General features: G+C 44.3%; 5 protein-coding genes across 5 annotated transcripts; 2 read left to right on the top strand and 3 right to left on the bottom strand.

The window, feature by feature from the left end:
• The first annotated feature begins 360 nt into the window (after nucleotides 1-360).
• Nucleotides 361-1,398, top strand: F5891DRAFT_1068491 (Non-heme 11 kDa protein of cytochrome bc1 complex). Its single transcript, XM_041363193.1, has 7 exons — nucleotides 361-547; nucleotides 609-739; nucleotides 825-828; nucleotides 857-858; nucleotides 924-942; nucleotides 996-1,054; nucleotides 1,108-1,398. The coding sequence occupies exons 1-6, from the start codon at nucleotides 392-394 to the stop codon at nucleotides 1,032-1,034; spliced, it is 351 nt and encodes a 116-aa protein (XP_041218439.1). The 5' UTR covers nucleotides 361-391; the 3' UTR covers nucleotides 1,035-1,054; nucleotides 1,108-1,398.
• A 7,454-nt stretch (nucleotides 1,399-8,852) lies between these two features.
• Nucleotides 8,853-9,735, bottom strand: F5891DRAFT_963820 (uncharacterized protein; the record flags this gene model as incomplete). The annotated part of the gene is made up of 3 exons (XM_041376048.1): nucleotides 8,853-9,182; nucleotides 9,230-9,438; nucleotides 9,489-9,735. Coding segments are annotated over 3 exons (786 nt in total), but the record flags the coding sequence as incomplete, so codon positions are not given.
• A 3,541-nt stretch (nucleotides 9,736-13,276) lies between these two features.
• Nucleotides 13,277-13,704, bottom strand: F5891DRAFT_934669 (uncharacterized protein; the record flags this gene model as incomplete). Its single annotated transcript, XM_041374024.1, has 2 exons — nucleotides 13,277-13,487; nucleotides 13,547-13,704. Coding segments are annotated over 2 exons (369 nt in total), but the record flags the coding sequence as incomplete, so codon positions are not given.
• A 700-nt stretch (nucleotides 13,705-14,404) lies between these two features.
• F5891DRAFT_963824 (uncharacterized protein) lies at nucleotides 14,405-17,773 on the top strand (the record flags this gene model as incomplete). Its single annotated transcript, XM_041376049.1, has 11 exons — nucleotides 14,405-14,601; nucleotides 14,649-14,878; nucleotides 14,928-15,133; nucleotides 15,192-15,599; nucleotides 15,644-15,795; nucleotides 15,851-16,227; nucleotides 16,280-16,417; nucleotides 16,579-16,598; nucleotides 16,732-16,793; nucleotides 16,845-17,158; nucleotides 17,211-17,773. 11 exons carry the CDS (start codon nucleotides 14,405-14,407, stop codon nucleotides 17,771-17,773), a joined length of 2,667 nt encoding a protein of 888 aa, XP_041218436.1.
• Nucleotides 17,774-18,916: 1,143 nt separating this feature from the next.
• F5891DRAFT_986375 (uncharacterized protein) lies at nucleotides 18,917-20,393 on the bottom strand (the record flags this gene model as incomplete). Its single annotated transcript, XM_041377761.1, has 6 exons — nucleotides 18,917-19,165; nucleotides 19,223-19,240; nucleotides 19,291-19,353; nucleotides 20,043-20,157; nucleotides 20,218-20,339; nucleotides 20,367-20,393. The coding sequence occupies 6 exons, from the start codon at nucleotides 20,391-20,393 to the stop codon at nucleotides 18,917-18,919; spliced, it is 594 nt and encodes a 197-aa protein (XP_041218435.1).
• Between the last annotated feature and the right edge of the window lie 282 nt (nucleotides 20,394-20,675).

Genomic DNA, 20,675 nt, shown 5'->3' with positions numbered 1-20,675 from the left:
AGTTTTGATATGAACCAAGATGACTACTGAAGCTTCAGAAGTTCAAGGTGGAAATAGGTGTTGACCGAGTTGTACTAGGCGCCCTAAACCATCAAGTAGTCGGAATTAATGACGGATTTCAACAACAGCCTCAGAAACATTATAGATCCTAGAATGTTGCAACTTGTAGATCGAGGACTTGCATGACTTGATTCATACTTGTATGACTTCTGAAGTGCAAGGGAGCAACTAGGTACTAGAATTTGACTAGCAGAGTCGGTGTTCATGATCATCGATCGGGTTCTCGGACATAGCCGCGTGGATTGGTTGAAGCGGCGCCTTAAGGCCTCAACCCGGAAATTCGCGAAGTTACTCTTTCGTGCAAAGCCTAACTGTAAAGTCGGTCGCGTCCATGTCTGTGACATCGTTTTTCTCGTCTTTCTTCAACACCGTGCACGGTGACGCACCGGAGGAGAAGCAACCAGAAAGCGAAAACAAGGAGGAGGAAGTTGCTGAGGTGGGGGAACCATCGAAAGAGTCTGAGGAAGAGGAAGTGGAAGCTGAGGACGTATGTCTCCATTCCAGATACAAATATCGTCTCCTCCTGTTGATGTTATTCCTGTTTGTAGATCCACCCTGTCATTATAGAGGAGTGCAAAAACTCAGCAGCGTGCGCTTCTTTAACGAGACATTTCGAACACTGCCAGGAGAAAGTCCAATCTGGACAAGGCTTTAAAGGCGAGGACTGCGTGGAAGAACTGTGAGTTGGTATTTGAATATTGATACCTGCATAACGCTCATATACTGTGATTATAGATGTAGGTCACTTATGTTATATACATGACATTCATATTGATTTTTCCTATTCTGACTACTTCATCTATAGTCCAGTAAGTCGTCTTTTCTCCTCTCCTTGGCATCCTCATTAACGGCGTGATATACAGCCTGATGCACTGCGCCGATGTATGTATATTCTGTCTTCACCCTTGAGGGTTCTTGCTTAACGTTTTACTTAGGCTTGTGCTGCACCAAAATTGTTCTCCAAGCTCAAGTAGACGCTAGGGTTAATACTACAGTGAGTCTTTCTGTTCAGTCTATTTCTAGCATCTCAGTTATTTGTCCCTATAGTTACAATACACGCTATCGTTCTTGAGGAGCAATACCATTTATCTCTCCTGCCACTAAATCCTACTGAGGATCATGTTGATCAGTAGATGCGCCGACATCATACTGCTGTCGGGCTGTTCTCTCGTTTGAACTGCACACTGTCATGCGGTCTTGGTTCCATTTGTCCAGTTTAAGACCGTTGGTTTTGAGACTATGACCGACATGTGGCCGATGAACAAAATTTGAACGATTTGTTTGTGAAAATGGTCTTGTTTCTTGTCCGTTGGGGCGGGGCCCTATGTCGGATACTACTCACGATAATGCACTTGATTTGTGCGTGTTTTCCGCTGTCCGAAGCCTCGTGTGGTTTCGGCTCTCGGTAGGGCCTTCGTCGGGCACCTGATATGGAAAGGAGTGGGGTGCATCTTCTCCTGCTCGTCTACCTCTCCTCAATCTCCTTTTCCTTTGGGCCTCACGTCCCAGAACGCCATTCCAGGTCTTCTCGTCTTTGCGATGAATGTAAGGGCTGCCTTCATTTTTTTGCGTCCGCTCAGCAAATATTTGACGTTGCATTGGCGGGGCCCGACTTCTGCGCGTAAGTAGTTCTCGGTGGTTGGCGAATACTGGACAGACTAACGAGAAGTGGCGGACTGGTTCATCATGGTTTGTAGGTATTTTTTGAGTGGGATGTGACTGGTGTGAAGTTGGAACAGCAGTGAGCTGTAGCGCCTAGGGAGTGTCTTGATCATTTTCACGAATCTTCCCGAGGGGGTTGTGGAAGTCGATCGCAAGCGAAGTAGAGCGCAGCGTGGTGAATTCTCCGTGATGGATTTCATGTCCTTGTTGAAGCGCTGCTTTAGGTTTCGATTGGAAAGAGGTGGTTGCTCTGATTGCAGCTTGGTTGTTCACCCCCAGTGTCATGGTGCACAGTACTCCCCTTCTCACCTCGATCTCTTCCCTGATCAGCTGTACTGCCAATACCATTCCTACTGCTTCCCCTTCGTACACTGTATGTTCTGCTGTGCTTCCCAGATGGAAGATCCTTTCCCTGGTCTTTCTTCCTTCTATCATCACCACCACTGCTGCTCCTACTCCTCTGTCGACCGGTGACCTGTCTGAATACTATGTCTGGTTCCCATTTTGGATAGTGGCACACGGGGCTGATGGTTTCTGTGAGTGAGGGATCAATTCTGAACTCATTGGTGAGGGGTGATGTTTCTTCTTGTCAAAGTTGCGTTTGGCACAGAAGTGATAGGCTGATGTGATGCCCTTGTGCAAGGGGTGGGACTGCAGGAGGGTGGCCATTCTGAGGGATGCTCTGTGGCAGGTTTTGTGGAGGTTCTGTTGAAAGGGTAGTACATTAGCATGTACAGTACACTTTTTCATAATGCATGGCCTCATAATGCATAATTTTGATAATGCATCACCTTTGGGTGGGTCCTGTTGTGGGATGCGGGCAATATGCATGTGAAACGCATAATGCATAAGCCTCTGGGCTGATTTATGCATTATGAGGCCATGTTCAGGTCAGCATCAGTCACTGTCAGCACCTATACTAATGTAGTTTAGACTATCTAAAGTGCATAGTGGTGTCAAAATTTGTCTTTGTTCTCTTCTCGCATGTCCAATAAGACCTGCACACCGCGAGAGAAGCCAGCTCCCTACAAGCAGCGCTCGCAGACAGTCACAAAGAATAAAGATGCACCCACTACCTCAGCCAAACCTCACAACTCAAAAAAAATCTCACCTTAAATGACTGGCTCGCTGTCTTCACATACATTGATACCCATCCCCATCAGTCACAAGCCAAAATTGTTTTACACTTCGAAAAAGAACTCACAGGGGCTTTGGCCTTTAGTCAATCAGCTTCTTTATTGCATGCCCTTGAATGACAGCCAGAGTTAGAAGTGTGAGTCAACTCTAATCCAAACACTTTATCATCAAAATGTCCACGTGTTGTAACCAGGCCAGATGTAGAGTGGGCCTTGTTCACATGGATCAAACATATGGAGATAAAGGGAGATACAGTGAATGGGCCAATGCTATGAGCCAAGCAAGCAAAGTTTGAGGAAGAATTTGATGTGCCAGAGGAAGAGAGGCTGTCGGGAGATGGTTGGATTGCTTCTTTTTGTTGAACGTACAAAATCCGAGAGCATCACTGGCATGGTGAAGCAGGATCCATAAATCTTGATGATGTTGCAGCTGAATGCATTTGATGCTGAAAGATTTTGGCTAAATACGCTCCCAAGGACCACTGGAACTTTGATGAGACCGGTTTCTTTCCCTTGTAAGCTGTCATTTTAGTTTTTCAAATTGCTGACAACTCACTTGTATTCAATGTCAAGCGCACCTCCAGATCATGGACTCACAATGAAACAGATGAGTGGCAGGAAGAAGGACAAATTTCACATATCAGTTGGCCTCACCTGTAATGCTGATGGCAGTGAGAAACTTGAGCCGTTTTTCATTGGAAGGGCAAGGAAGCCTCAGTGCTTCAAAAAACAAACACCTGAGCAATGTGGTTTCTACTATCGAAACAATAAAAAAGCTTGGATGACAACCGTGCTCTTTGAGGAGTAAATCATGTGTGAATTGATTCACTATGTTACTTACCAGAATTCAGATGGGTTAAAAAACTCAATCTCCAAATGAAGTGGGAGAATCAGAAGATCTGCCTATTTGTAGACAACTTCTCAGCCCACAAAATCCCCTATGAACCTTCAAACATCGAGCTCGAATATTTCGAGCCAAATATGACACCTTTTGTCCAGCCATATGATGCTGGCATCATCTGCTGCTTCAAAGCTGGCTATTGTCACAATTTTTGTGCTCAAGCCATTGAACTTGATGATGCTGGTGAATGAGAAATTTATAAAATAAATCTTCTTGAAGCCATGATGATGGCAAAGGAAGCATGGAATATTGTAACTTCAACAACCATCAAACATTGTTGGGATCATACTGCAATTCAACCGTGAGCACGCACATCATTTTTTTTATTGATTACAAAGATCTCATCTGCAAGTAGGGACGACTCATATGTTCCAACAAGCGTGGGTAACAGCAGCCCCCATAATGACCCTGTAGCATAGCAAATCATTTGGGAATTTGCCTCCAGTGAGATGTCTCTGCCTGAAGCAGAAACTTGCCTAGAACAACATTTTGCTGACCGCTATGCCAACATAGATTGGAGACCTGCTTTGAAGGCAGTTATGGATGCCAAGGGTGACATAGCTACTGCACTCGAAGCTGTTGGTACACTAGCTACTACTGCATCTCAATGAACTGGCCTCAAGATCTGGATTCCCACACGTCCAAAGATACCCACCCAAGTTACAATCCTCAAGATTGAACTCATGGATTCAGTTGGTGGTCTGAAGTCTCATAACTGAATTTTTGGCGAGCCACCCATAATCAAAGAGCTTTTGGACCCTGTTGAAGAGAGATCAACTAGTGGAGGTGTAGTATCCTGAAGGTTTTGAAGCATCCCAACTTCCTTTATTCAATCTCCAAGACTCATTTTTTCTGCTGCCACCCAAGGATGCCCAGAAAACCTGTTGCCCACTCCACCCTCTATTCATGGTTGCTAGGTTTGAGCATATGATCACCAAACCAAGACAAAAGGATATCATCAAAGCATGAGATGCTCTGCAGTTTGTTGGCATCAAGCATTACGCTGGGCTAAGGGAGGCAAACTACTCATTCATCCCTGTCTTACACTTGAGGGTGTAGGAAGTGCAACAAGCATTCCCCAAGATGACACAGGACACAAGGCTACAGACCACTGAGGCAATATGTACCATTGATAGGCTTTTTTTGACTGTAGGAACACATGTAGCCCCTAAGATCTTTGCTTTATTATGGCAGTATGCACCAAAACAGTTGGACCAACAACTCAGGTAAGTATATATATTGTTACTGATCTTGGAAGGTCAACTGACTGATACTTGCAGGACACAAAAATAAATCAAGTGTTTGCTGAGGAATGAGTCCCTTCTCTGGCCTGCCCTGTACTTTAGGGGGGCATTCTTTACTTATGCCATCAAGGAAGGCACAAGTGAGGTGATTCATTTGGATTGAAATGATGATCTAAACACAATCACTTGGCTGATTGCACTGGAGGAGTGGAAGGGTGGATATATTGTTATTGTCTACAAAGGTATAGAGCAGCATATCTTCTTACATGCAGGGGGTGTTTTTGGTTTTATGGCTCATACCTTGCCTCACTGTATCATACACCTATCACAGAGGGGTGTCAGATCATTCTGTCTCATGCCAGCAAGTTTATCCTTTATCACTAAGGGGTTCTGATTATCTAGTAGAGGGCACATAGTATATCCTACTGAGTAACTTGTATTCTCCTTTGGACTACAGATATTGCATATAATGCAAATAGCCAGAAGCCCATCTCCCAGTACTAGAAAAACCTTGGTTTCATATGTGATGTACTTCAAAAGTGTAGATGTGGGAGTCCTTGCCTCCTGCTGTATGCAGGCCTGTTATGTCTCATATAGTATGGGGCTTACTACCATATAACATTGTGTTCGTATGGTCATACAGTGTCTGTGGTAAGTAAGCCAATATCACACAGTTGTATAGTCATATGGTTGTATGGTCATACAGTCATACAGTTGTATGGTTGTATGGTTGGATTGTATGGTTGTACAGTTGTATAGTCATATGATCATATGGTCGTACAGTGTCTGTAGTAAGCAAGCTAATGTTATATGGTTGTATGGTTGTCCAGTTATAGCAGTATATGTAGTCAGTAAGCCAATTTTAAATAGCATACATGAATGTTAAATATGAACAGTAAGACAAAGTCACAGAAATGATTGTACAGTTGTATGGTTGCACAGTGTCTGTAGTAAGTAAGCCAATTTCACACAGTCATATAGTCATACAGTCACAGCAGTGTCTGTGGTAGGTAAGTGAATTTTAAATAGCATACATGAATATTAAATATGAACAGTAAGACAAAGTCACAGCATCCTTTGGGTAGAGAGTTGTCAGAAAGGCAAGGACATCACCCTGATTGAGAAGAAGCCAGTTCCAGAATAGAAATACAAACATATGTTTATTTTGCCAAGAGTGCAAAGCATGCATCCTGTGTTGTGACTATTATGTAAAAAACATTGAGAATATCTGATAACAGTCTCCAGAAAGGCACACTATATGTCTTAGACAAAGAAAACAATAGTCTCATAACTAAAATACAAAAATCTGTCAATGCAGGTGAAAACACAAAAGTGACAAACCCAAATTTGCCAAGGCAATCCATGTGGGATGCAACCAAAAGCAGTTATCAACAATGCTCAGGGCTCCCACAGACTCATGGGATATTATTTGGAACCAGGCAATGCAGATCACATGCCAGGAAATATGAAAACTGTGTAGGTTGCTAGCATACATGCACTCTAATAAAAGGGAAGAAGATGCTCACAGACAGACACCAGGAAATGAAGACAAAAGTAGTTAGGAAAGATGCCCAGGATTCCCATGGACTCATAGGTCATTATTTGGAACCAGGCAATACAGATTCTGTGCCAGGAAATTCAAAAACCGGGTAGCTTGCTAGCATACATGCATACTAATGAAAAGAGCAGGACATATCTAGTGGGGCAACTGGGGCAAAAGAGGGACCACTTACATAATTATAAAATAGCAATATCCACCATGATTAGTCATGTATTTGGTGGTATTTATCCCTCCCAAAGTATATATACAAATAAGAGTCAACTTTTAATTTTCCACCTTTTGAACTCATACCACCACCATCTCACTAGCAACTTTTCAATACACAATACCTATAGCCATCATGCCCACCAAAGCTAGTATCAAAACATCAGCAAATAAAGTAAGAAATCAATATTTAAATCCAATTAAATAAATGAATATTTAATTGGATTTAAATATTGATTTCTTACTTTATTTGCTGATGTTTTGATACTAGCTTTGGTGGGCATGATGGCTATAGGTATTGTGTATTGAAAAGTTGCTAGTGAGATGGTGGTGGTATGAGTTCAAAAGGTGGAAAATTAAAAGTTGACTCTTATTTGTATATATACTTTGGGAGGGATAAATACCACCAAATACATGACTAATCATGGTGGATATTGCTATTTTATAATTATGTAAGTGGTCCCTCTTTTGCCCCAGTTGCCCCACTAGATATGTCCTGCTCTTTTCATTAGTATGCATGTATGCTAGCAAGCCACCCGGTTTTTGAATTTCCTGGCACAGAATCTGTATTGCCTGGTTCCAAATAATGACCTATGAGTCCATGGGAATCCTGGGCATCTTTCCTAACTACTTTTGTCTTCATTTCCTGGTGTCTGTCTGTGAGCATCTTCTTCCCTTTTATTAGAGTGCATGTATGCTAGCAACCTACACAGTTTTCATATTTCCTGGCATGTGATCTGCATTGCCTGGTTCCAAATAATATCCCATGAGTCTGTGGGAGCCCTGAGCATTGTTGATAACTGCTTTTGGTTGCATCCCACATGGATTGCCTTGGCAAATTTGGGTTTGTCATGTTGAGCACCCGATACCTGTATGGGTACTGCCGGTGAATTAGCTGAATACAAGCCTAGTGCAAGCTTGAGTGCTACATTGGAAGATGAAGGATGGCCACATCCCCATCAGGAGGGTGAGCCCATATGTGAAACTTACCTGAGATCCATGCAAGACAGAGAATCATTGTGGCAATTTTGGTGAGCATCACACATACTAGATTCAGCGAGTCAAAGCTAACATGTGGTATTACTATACTATCGAGGATGACTGCATTAGAACTGTTTGAACTCGTTCAAGCTTTGTGTCTTCCTGACAATATCAAAACCAACAGCAGGTACAAGTTCACGGCAATCAAAGCTTTGTGCCTTACTTGTGCTCATCTACGCTCAGCTGGTGACATATCACCTGAGGCTCCCATGTTGTCAGGCCTGTTAGACGTACCACTGTGTCAGTGTGGCCAGTCTAAGTCGAGGCACTTTGAGTGATTCCCTGCCAGTACAAATAATTGTGAATATTTATGGCCCTTTAAGCTTACCTGGCAACAACCTGACACATCCAGACATAGTGCCGATGTTCCTGATCTATTCATAGATGCTGGCGGCTAGGAAAGTCCCATGCTTATGTCAGATACTCCTGGGAGGGGCTTAGTGCTAATAGCTTGTAGTCCGTTGCTTACATAACAAGGCAGGGCAGACGAGGCAGGGAAGACGAGGACAGATGAGTCAAATGCAATGCATTAGATAGACATAGACTTTGAATAAACTATAACTAATCCTCCTCCTCTAATGAGTCCTCATCATCGTCTGTACTGTCTATATATTCAACACTTTTGGGAGCCAGCCTTCTGTTAGACACTGCTGACCACACCCTCTTGGATGGTGGCACCTTCTCTTTCGCAGAACGGCGTTTACGGGAAACTCCAGCATCAGAGTGTTTCTTTCTGAGAGCTCTCACTGTCTCTCCGGCCTTACGGCGAGCATCTAAATGCTGGATGTGCTCCTGACGCTGGTGAGGAGTGAGCTTGACCCAGTGGCATCTGCTGTTTTGTAGGGCATCACGGAGCGATCAAATCTCGTCCACAGTACCGATTTTGTATGGGCTTGTGAAGGGCACACTCTCAGGCCAGCCTTTGATGTCAATACCATGCTTCTCCTTGATAGATGTCTCGAAGTTCGTATACACCATACATATATTATGGCCCTTCGTGATTGCATCTAACACACTGTTCCTCAGCCATCAAGAGACTCGGTTTAAATCATTAGGAAACACTCACTGAAGCCCGACTCAAGTAAACGTTTAGACTGCCTCTGCATATTCTCCACCGAATCACGCTCATCGATGTCTAAAAGAGATGTCAGACCACCAGGACATGAAAAAGATGAAAAAATACTTTTGTTTTGATTGCACCCCCACAATTCTAGCTGCTTGGTGATGTAGTCAGGTTGCAGTGAGAGAACATCCTCCCAGAAGTCCATCATGTTGTCAGTTCCAAACCACGTGGCTTGGTTTGTGTCATAGACGTAACCACGTGTCGCAAACAAACACGCATACATTCCAGTGCGGAGGGCCAAAGCCTCAAGCTAATGCATGATCAGTAGGAGAAACAACACAAATAAACTGAGACTACCTCCTTGAACACTTTGTTCAGGGTTACCTGTGCATCTTTTGAAGCAGCCGAGTTGGTAGCACGCACACTCAGGCGTTGTTGCGTGCGGTGTTCCTTGAGTTTCAAAATGTAATCTTTTTTCTCCTGTTGGGAGAGGTGCTTGATTGATGGATCATCCTCGATAATGTTGCGTATATCCACTAGTGTGTATTTTGCTCCCATCGGACGCCCTGCAGAGGAAGCGCTGAGGCAATGTTATCAATTGAAAAAGGAAACACACCTTCATTCAACTCAAGAGCCTTCACATGGACAATTGCGTTGTGCAAGGTAGGCCCCCGCTTGTTCTTGTAGAGTGTCTCGCAACCCAGGAGTAGCTTTACCTTCTCTGTAGTGACACTATGCTCATCCACTAGCTTCTCGATCATCTCTGCATATGTTGTGGCAAGAGACTTCACAGCGTCATTTAACGCAGCTTCCTTTGATCGTCGTTGCTCCTGAGCAATTCTTTGTAACACCTTCTGTGCCTCTGTGAGTTTGACACCCAGGCGAGTTGTGAGTACAGGTCATCCGGGGTTCTGTGCAGCCCATGAGGAATTGTTGTCGGTGGTGACTGCTTCTGTTGTGATGCTGTCAGTGTTTGAATCAAGCACTTGCCTCTGGGTCTGACCGACGTCAGATGGTCGAGAATCCGCAGATGATTTGGAATTGAATGTGGAGTTGTCGGGTGTCGGTACTTGTGTGTTAGGAGTTGGTGGTAGCTCCTCTCTACTATGGGCACTAGGGAGTTGCAGGAAACTGTCGGGTACCTGCCATGTAGATGTATCTTTGTACATAAGCTCAGAGAAAGGCGGGAGGTTGGCATATAGAGCAGGATCCTCCCAGTCGATGTTCACGTCCGAGTTCAAGAGGTCAGACAAACATGTGATTGGTTGTGCTGAGTCGAAGGGAATAAGATTTTGATATGAGGAGCTGTGTTCCAAAGTCGAAGGTCCATGATTTGGAGGATATAGGGTGTCCATAAAAGCTGTTAAAAAAAGGAGATTAAGTTCTTGTCACTACTGAAAAATCAGAGAACTTACCAGTTTGTTGAGCTCCAGAAAATGATCCATGGTCTGCAACGCGTTCAGAACAGCCAGTAGCAAAATAGTCAGGGTGGTAGCCATCAACGGAGGTGTCAGAGTGTTCATTGCCAATGAAGTCGAACATGATGAATAGTCAGAAAGTGATGGCACAATCTACTAAATCAACGTGATGTGTTGTGAACCAAATACCGTAAAATAACGCGAGTCACTTACATTGATTGGACCTATCAAAGGCACTAGAATATGTTAACATGAACCAAACACAATAAAACAACACGCGCTTACCTGGATTGCGACCCGTGGCTGATAAAATGATGTAAGTTAAAATTGATCGGTGTATTGAGACTGTTTCGTAGCTTTTAGGTGGCAAACTTGAGTTTGCATCAACACGTACCTGGCGCCTGGGACCTATACCTACGCCAGACCAGGATATTTGAGTCAAAGCACGAATCTCCCAGATCATCAATGATCTAGAAGTGTCAATTGACACTTACCAATATCAAAGCACAAACCTCCCAGATCATCAATGACCTAGAAGTGTCGATCAAGGACAAACCACGCATTAATTATGATCACGCTTACCAATACCAGACCCAAATCAAAGCACGAGTCTCCCAGATCATCAATGACCTAGAAGCATTGAGACCTAGAAGCATTGATCAAGGACAAACCACGCATTAATTATAAGTAGACACTTACCTATACCAGACCCGAATCAAAGCACGAATCTCCCAGATCATCAATGACCTAGTAGCAGCGTCAATCAAGGACAAACCACGCATTAATTAAAAGTAAACACTTACCTATACCAGACCCGAATCAAAGCACAAATCTCCCAGATCATCAATGACCTAGTAGCAGCGTCAATCAAGGACAAACCATGCATTAATTATAAGTAAATAACACTTACCTATACCAGAAAGCACGAATCTCCCAGATCATCAATGACCTAGCAGTGTCAATCAAGGACAGACCATGCATTAATTATAAGTAAATAACACTTACCTCTACCAGAAAGCACGAATCTCCCAGATCATCAATGACCTAGCAGCGTCAATCAAGGACAAACCATGCATTAATCACCTTGGCCAACCCATTAATTCTGTGAATCGTACACAATCGCAAACAATGGCATTTCCCACGTCAATTCTACCTTATTATTCACCTTCTCCACTTATTTTCTTTACACAGTTTTCTGTCATCATGCTTACGTCCCATGCTGTCATTTTTCGTCCTGGGGCGAAAAATGCCGTATTCTTCTGTCCACTGTTGCGCCCATGTGTTGAATGGTGCGTCCTCCTCACTATCCTCCATCCAGCCTTCACCGCACACTCTACCAAATGCCATGATTTGTAACACCTTTTACCAGTGCGTATTTATCTTCCTTAGCTCATCCAATTAATGATGTTCTTCCGGCACCGAATGCATCTACGGCCACTACACGGTCGCACAGTTCACAGCCATACTGAGTTCCCAAATGCATACCCTCTCATGGACAGTTTTGCAACTCCGAGACGGAATCTAAACGACTCTCCACGACAGCACTCTAAAAGCGTACCCATCCCCCCCACGATCAGAACCATCTTCTTCGTCTTCGCCAGGACCCACCTGTCGCAGGAGGCGGGAAACCTCTGCGAAAATGTTGCACTGGCTCAACCTTTCGACAGCTATTGACCGACCCATCTGGTCCTGAGTTCTACTGACAACAGTGATATTGAATGGGCTGAGAGTGTCCATGGTAAGCGGCATTCTAACTTATTAATGCGTCACTTTCTGAAAATCTGCTAGTGAAACAAATGATAATTCTTGTGCATCTTCTCTCGAACTCAAAACACTTCGCGAAACCCCTTTTCATATCCTCCCACCTCAACCACGCTCACCACAATATTACACTCTCTACTGAAGGCGACACTTCTGTACCAAATCAACCCACAAGAAAGAAGCCCAGTGTCTGGCAGAAAACAATGGCGACGATAGAATATACGAATTCAAGGACATAGGCGATGCCAGTCCGCTTTTCAGGTGAGTTCTATCACTCGTCCGCAATGCTACCTTAAATAATGGATATGTAAGGTATACCATATGAAACATACAGCTAATTCAAGCTGTCCTGGAGCAGTTTTTTTTATATCACTTTGGGAATAAGGTGCACACCCACATCTCATTTGTAATAGTACTGGCATAATGTAGCTTAGCATAGACAATCTTATAAGTTGACGACAACAATGAAACCTCATTCTATACGACATCCCCTCCCAATTGCCTGGAAGCTACTGGTCTCCAAATACATCGAAGGTGACTTCCTTACTGAGGCTCTTGTGTCAGGTTCGTGTTAAGCTGCAGAGAAGTCACACTCAGATACTATAGTATATGACGATGTGGCCTGGGACTGCTTCAAGTAGACATTTTATATTGTATCTGTCCTTGGTGCCGGTGATAGTAAATGGAGGCTGGCCATCAGCTTGCTTTGATCTGTAATTTTGATAAGAAGTTACGCCATAATTAATGTAACGCAGAAAGAAATGTCGAGCGAGTTGGACAATGATGTACTACAGTACTAGTACTTCAGCAAGTCACATGTAGTACTGATCTATAATTCAAAGAAGATTTATGATTCGGTGTACTTGAACTCAATTCATGTTACTTCGTTCACACAAGTAACTAGTCATTTCTAAGGTCTGAATCATGTACTTCAAGGCCCGAAAGAAAGAAAAAGGTATTTCATTCATTTGTTAATGTGACTGGAGCAAATCTTGAGTAAATCTGAAACACCGCAATGGTCACTGGTTAGTAGTATTGCCTATTTCAGACCTCGCACAACACATCTTCACGTCGCACAACACATCTTACTTATCATCAATAACCAGTAACCTATTGATATTTCCACTAATACTAACTCCTAATACGACATACATGGTACTAAGTAGCACTGTTATTCTATGTAGGACAGGACAATGTATCAAATATGTGCGTTGCTCATCTGCTCTGAGAGATCCTCAATATGAGACCAAATGTCTTCTTCATTGGAGGACATAGTCTGTGATTCGGTGGGCCAGAATGGGGAACCAGGCATCGGAATCGCACGAAGCTCGCCATTTTCATAGGCACAAGTGTACTGCGCGAGGGCTTCCTGGAACGTATCACATTTGTAGTGGATATTACCACTAACACGATTCACCCGCTGTGCGACATCATTCCTGAAAGCACGATAACACAAGATTAGATATGAGCAGATGCATTTTGATGAACTACATACCAGTGAAAGAAAAGTCCGACTTGTTGCCCCACAGTAATGACATAGAACTTGCTGTTATGCCCTTCTGGAGGCGAATTGAATGTGCTTGGGTGGGGAATTGATGGGCCATAGAGTGGTGCGTGTGGGGATGCCAAAATGGTTGTTCGAGTGGATGACGGTGAGGCTTGGGTGCGGGACCGTGCAGATGGTGCCACTCGAGATCGAATAGAGCTGGGAGTGTTTTGGGAGGGGGAAGCGAATGTTTGATTGACTTCTGTGGTGCGAGTCCTCAATATTTTTGTGGTGCTGGTTCTTGTCCGTGTCTTGGCAGTACCAGGTGCCAAAGTCTCGGTGGTCACGGTAGTCTTTGTTTCACGCACTTCAAGTGACATGACTTTGTGGGAATGTGTGAGAGGTGCTGCCAGTGTCAACCAGTCAGATGTATACATAATATTCAGTATATATATCTTAACATCTGCCTCAAGATCTTCAGATGAACTGTGACGCATGACACTTGCTTGACAAGTAAGTGGCCTAGAAACACGATATCAGTATTGTATCATGTGAATCTGTTGAACGGCGCATCAATCACTTGACAAATTGAGAATAATTGAGAATCAAAACATCGGAAAATGACGACAAGCTGTAGTTCACGCACATGCCATCGCACTGGACTAGCGTCTACAAAAATTCGACATGTTGTGTCCTCACGCGATCCTCGTCGTCGGGGCTCTGGGCCTACTCAGGAGGTACTCGGGCCAAGAAAAATTGCTGAATGAGCAGCAAGTGCTATAGAATGGCGGAGGGCTCGACTGCAAGGTACATAGTGACTATTGCTACTCGATAATGATTATATGATTCCAACGACTTACCTCAGAAATGTCTGCTGATCAACGGCATGCCCTAGAGGCGCTGCGTGACCATGGCGATGTCACAGATGATAATGCCCAGGTGGACGACAATGACTCCTATGGTGCCTGGGATGTTCTCGATGGAACCCAGGCACTCGATATAAGTCATGGAGGGGGAGAACTGCAGGAACTCACCTGTGGGATTGCTGGTGATTTTTGGAATGCGTAAGTCCAATTTGAAGGTAAAAGATGGCTCACTGCATACCTTGAAGCCATAGTAGACAGTCAGTTTGTCGTAAAGACTACCAGTCACGACGCGATCGAACACAATGTCGGATCGAGGCGTTTGACTACCAAATGCCAGCACTAATTACAGTGTACCTTACACGGAGTCTGGAGAGAGATGAGAAATGTGGAATGGGATTTTTTGAGAGGCAGAAAGATGTTGATGCCGATGACGTCAATGCTGGCCAAGTGTTTATCGAAGTTGTTGATATACATCGTGAGTATTGAATGTTTATTTACTTTGCTTCGATTACAAAGTTCTACAGACGCTGAGAAAGTGCACCTTTCAATTCTCTCATCCAACACATATCTTGCTTCAGCACTCGTCCGCCATGGTGTCATTCCCTGTTCCCCAATTAATCCTTCAGTTGGCATGACCATTGACTGCCTGGAGTTTTATCGTATCGCACGCCAGCGCTGCCCGAACTTCTCTATTCAAGCATTTACGAAGACTCTCTGTGATTTGCAAGGCGTGAGTCATAACATCACACTAACACTATTTATACAACAATAATTCATTATTTATCTAGAAACGTTTCCATAGCTACCTGTCATGCCAATTGTCGATCACTTTGGATCTTTACTTGCTCATTTGCACGCAGGTTCGTTCACTGGTCCAGGAGGCAATAGGACAAAGTGCTATTGACTGGAACCTCAAACATGCATGTCCTGCATGTTTGTATGCCCTAGATGCGGAACCTCAACTCAAATTTAGTCTGTTGTATGCAATGGATGGAAACAATTCACTCAAGCGAGTCCTCAAGCGAGTCCCTGACAAGGAGCATGCCGAAGATTTAGTATCACGGAACATTCCTCAGTCATCAGAGCTCCCGACGTCTCAATCCATCGTAGACTATCATTACTTGACCAGGGAGTATGTGGATTCTTTCGCAGACACATTAAACCCTCAAGTTGATTTGTTCAACGATGATGACGAGGTAAGCTTCACCTACTACAACTCTACTGACTAATGCTTTGATAGGATGATAACCCTTGTGCGGGTCGATGGAAAAATATGAAGGATGACAAAACAAAATGGATGTGGGGAGTTTTTGATGAGTTGGGGATCTTTATGGCAGTGTGTCGACACAGTTTTACACTTATCATTGCAGACATGGTGCAGAGTGGTGAATGGTATGTTCAATTCTTTATTGCAATGTATTCAGGTTAGCGACTAACAACATTCCAGTGCAAAATATCCACTCACTGTTGTCTCAAGGCTACTTGATACATTCAGACACAACCTTGGCAGGGGGTACGACATTGGATGTAGGTTCAAGACCACACTCTCTCGCAGCTCTCTTCGTCCTCATGCTCGTACCCTGAATCACACCCCACTTGTCGGAGCTTTTCATGGTCATGCCCACCGCCGTTTATGTCAACTAGATCACCTCACAACATATGTCACTGGTCTCGGCTTAGAAGACCTCGAGGGTTGTGAACGGACATTCTCAAAGTCAAACGTGCTCGCTCCTGCCACTCGTTATGCGAGTGTGTTTCACCATCGTCAAGCAAACTTAGGTTATTTTGAGCACAACAACGAATTTGAAATATATCATAATTTGAGTGAGTTGCATGGTGCCTTGTATTATGTTTCGTCTGACGGGTTCATTGGTAGCTACGTTCCTATACAACTACAAACAGGCGCTCAACATTCTGTATGATGGCCAGACTGTTCTTCCACGCCTGATGCAGGAACTCGGTGTTACGGACGAATCAGAACTCGAGGCGTGGCTTGAGAATGAACGTTGGAACAGTGCACTCTGGCACCAGCGAGAGGACAGCAGACACAAGGCTAAAACCTCCGAAGCGCGAGAACGAGACGAGGACAACAGCAAGAGCCTCGAAAGCGAAGGCCCGAGGCAGCAAATGGCCAAAGCCAAAGCAAAGCAAAGCCTCAGACAAGCAAATACACAGCAAAAGCTGGAGGAAAGGATGTATAGAACCTAACCCTAAGACATGCTATATATGACTATCTAAGACCTCAAACACCTGGGCAGGACCCCTGGCACCTGTCCCTGCCAAACCCAACCGCTACAACGTGCGTATCTCCTAAGTCATACACATGAGCTGGAGCAGGAAACTCTTCAAATGGAATATTGGCAGAAGCTCGTGAACTTGTCCACAAGCAAGTACGTACCTATTTTTTTTATCCCTGCGACGACACTTATCTCTAGTATTAGGAAGGAATTAGATGGGACGGCGTGGTCTCTGACCATGCCAGGATCATCCTTTGGACAGGCCGACGTTAGCATGACAGTAAGACTCAAGACAGCATGCTGTCATGCACTAGAGAATTATGAGAAGGACCTCAAAATTGTCCATGACCTGGAGATGAAGCTTGGCGTGGACAAACATTGGCAACTGGAAGATATTGAGTGGCAAAATGCTGGATGGCTCGTCGTCAACAGGAAGTACCAGCTGGCATTGGACACGCTCGAAGGACTAATTGTTGCCAGGATCTTCGAACTCTCCAAGATGAATAGGGCAGGAACAGGTATGTCGTTGATTTTTGTTTGAAATATATACTCAATGTGCATTGTAACTAGGCTATAAAATGCAAAAACACATCAGCAAGGCCCTCCAAGTCCAGTCTGCAGCCATCCATACAGCTCTCGATTGCTATAACCTCACTGCTCGTGCATTATCCTCACCACGTCCAGCACTGAAGTGGGAAGATGTTGTCGAGTACGCGTTCCTTACAGATTTCGAGCTTCTCCGCGACGCACACGAGGATATTTCGCAATGCCCGTGGGCTACTCCATCTGGTCGCCATGCAATGGACTTATATTTCAAGATGTGTCACGCGAGGGAAGAAATTGAGCGTCTGAATGTAGAGATCAGGTGTGTGGCTACGTATCTGCAAGACGAGAGACATTACCTGGAGGAATGCGAGATCCTATTGCACACGCTGCACCCAGGTTTGGCCCATCAAGTACAGATCCTCCGGAACACGCGCGGCCGCTTCCTGGATTATCACTGCCAGCGGCTGCGAGACATTGTGGGGCTACCTGGGTTTTCCGGGACACTGCTCCCTGGGCAGGCTCTGCACAATGGTCCAGGAGAGTTGACAATGGATGGTGTACACTATGTACACCCAAAGAGTATCTGACATAAGCACGGGACTTTCCTAGCTGCCGGCATCTATGAATAGATCAGGAACATCGGCACTATGTCCGGATGTGTCAGGTTGTTGCCAGGTAAGCTTAAAGGGCCATAAATATTCACAATTATTTGTACTGGCAGGGAATCACTCAAAGTGCCTCGACTTAGACTGGCCACACCGACACAGTGGTACGTCTAACAGGCCTGACAACATGGGAGCCTCAGGTGTGACATATATGATCTTGTATCTAAATTCGACCGTTCTGCTTCTGCCATATCTGAAATAGTAAACTGGGTTGTTGTTGTTGTTGATGATGATGAAAAATGAGGGCATCTCCTGGATTTTGATCAAGAGCATCTGCTCTCGAGACTTAACTTGGAGAAGTACGTGAGCACAGTCCATGAAGGTGGTGCACCTTTGACGGGAGTCTGGGGTTTTATCGACTACACCATATGGCAAATCTGTCGGCCATCTCACTGGCAATGGCAGGCATATAACAGTTATAAAAAATACCACACCCTTAAGTTTCAGGCTGTAATGTTGCCGAATGGGATGTTTGGTCATCTATATGGCCCCATTGAAGGACAACACAATGATTCCTTTCTTCTGTTGGAAAGTGAGCTAATGGCCAGTTGTGAGGAATATGCTGTGTGTGATGGCATGGACAAGCATACTCCTATGGAGGACCATTACTTGCAGCTCTTTGGTGATGCTACTTATGGTGTCAGTCCACAAATGATCAGCCCATTTTCAGGTCCTGGAAATCACACAGAAGAGGAACAGCAGTTCAATGCAGCCATGGGAGTTGTGCACATAGAAGTCAAGCATGGATTTGGTATTGTCGCAAATACATGGCCAGCACTCAATGCACACGGGAAGATGCACATTTTTTCTTCTCCCATTGGAACCCAGTATCACACAGTTATATGAACACAGTCAACTGTTTACAGTACAATCAAGTTTTGCAGTTTTTTAATTGCCAGCCTCCTAGATTGCACAAGTACTTTCATCATTAATTATGTGCAGTCTACAGATATATACTAATGATACATGATAGCGATAGCACAAGTCAACAGTCAATCAAGTCATGACCATCGTAATCTACTGCTTTGCAACATGTAAAACTGCCTCCAAGTAGCAGTCAGAAGTTCACTCGAGAACAGCTGTACAAGCCTTCATCTCCTCAATGACAGCTTCATTCTGCTTGCTCTGTATCTCCTTGCCGTGTTTGATAACATCAAGGACAGACTGCCATTCAGTTCCTGTTTGCTCACGACAGATGCGCTTGGTGGAAGCATGAGGTGGAGACAGCTGCTTGGGGGCATGATAAGGAGAAATATTCTCCTTGTCAGAGTCATCATCAATGTCATCATCAATGTCAACATCATCAAGCTTCCGCTTGTGAGTGTTGCGAGTGTTTCAAGTAGCTTGTGCTCGGATAATCTTGCCACCTACTAGATCAGCTTCAGCTTTCTAACATCTTGTAAGTACGATGAAGCAATACAGAGGCTGAAAACACTCACCTTCCTTTCACTGTCCTTCTGTTCATTATTCAGCATAGCAGCAGTGTGTGCGAGGAATGATAGCTAGATGAGAAGGGGTGAAAAGTGAAGAAAGGGTGAAGTGGGGTATAACTCAAATAGACCTCTGGACACGAGTATAGTATTCGGCCCGAGGGGATTGCTACTGAGAATGATTCCTCTAAGTAAAATATGCTGAGGAGAACTTGGGAAACTAGTAAGTAATGTTGAGAAGTGAGGAAACGTGAAAGCTGAAGGCGAGCTGACGTGAGCTGATGCAATGTGATGTGGAGTGACACAAACCGATGCAAAGCGATATAAGCCGACGCAATATGATGCGCCAAACGTGCGAGGCGATAGAAAAATGTGCGGCTGAAGATCCGCTTATGCACTTAGAGAGTATGGACGAGCCAATATGTAGAAGGCATGAAAGCCGGTGGATATGCGAAAGTACCAATGTATTCAAGTAAGGCGGCCGATAGAAAGATGCATGCCGAGATAAGCCAGAGTTTTACTGAATGCTAGTGCGGAAGTTCTGATTTTGCGTGCAGAGTGGTGATAGATTTCAAGTGGGGAAAAAGATTACATGAACTTCGTAAATGTGGGATATATATGTATGCACGCCTAAGCACTATTCAGGACTGAGTAGATAATGATAAGTATGTAAGTAGGGTCTGTGACACATGCAATAAGAATATAAATGAAATAGCTTCAGAAATAAAGTCAGTCTAATACTAATTGGGTATGGTACTCACCAATGAACCAACAGAGGATATGGATAGGACGGACGGAGGATGTGCGAAGGACCCGAAGAAAAGCCAATGTGAGCTGATGACCTGCGTCCGTCGGGCGACAATAAAATACCATGCGCTATGTCAAAAACAATGCAGGGGATAATAGAGTCTGAGGGATGGCAAATATGGCCTATACAAGGCTGAAAAGACCATAGGTCTTACAGCAGCTCTCTGGCTTTCCGAGATTTTGTCCAACAGTGCACTATTAATGCTGGGAACGGAGTCTGGGTCCTTGATGTTGACATTTGGGTGAGCATGCTATAATCGAAAGCTTCGAGTACTTACATCTTGATACCTAAGAAGCTGTCCCATCTTGTTGCAAACACCTGCATATGAAGTGTTTTTGAAGTAGCCTCACTTCTTCATAGCTTCATGGACATCTTTCCATGCCTGAGTCTTGTGAGCATGCTTGGCAGCATATGGGTTTCGCTTGCTAACAACCCTCACGAGATGCTCAAGTGCGGCACCTCCATATTTTGAGCAAGACACTGTGTGTGATTTCTTCTCCTCATTGCCAGTGGACAACAGAAGTGGTGATTCAGATGGTCATAATATATCAGCACTGAGTTTAGAGAGTTTTATGTCTAAAGTGGG

This window comes from Suillus fuscotomentosus, assembly GCF_016647785.1.
Source record: "Suillus fuscotomentosus strain FC203 chromosome Unknown F5891scaffold_115, whole genome shotgun sequence".
Taxonomy (NCBI): Eukaryota; Fungi; Basidiomycota; class Agaricomycetes; order Boletales; family Suillaceae; genus Suillus; species Suillus fuscotomentosus.
Note: the sequence above shows the minus strand (reverse complement) of the source record. Positions and strands in the feature narration are given on the sequence as shown.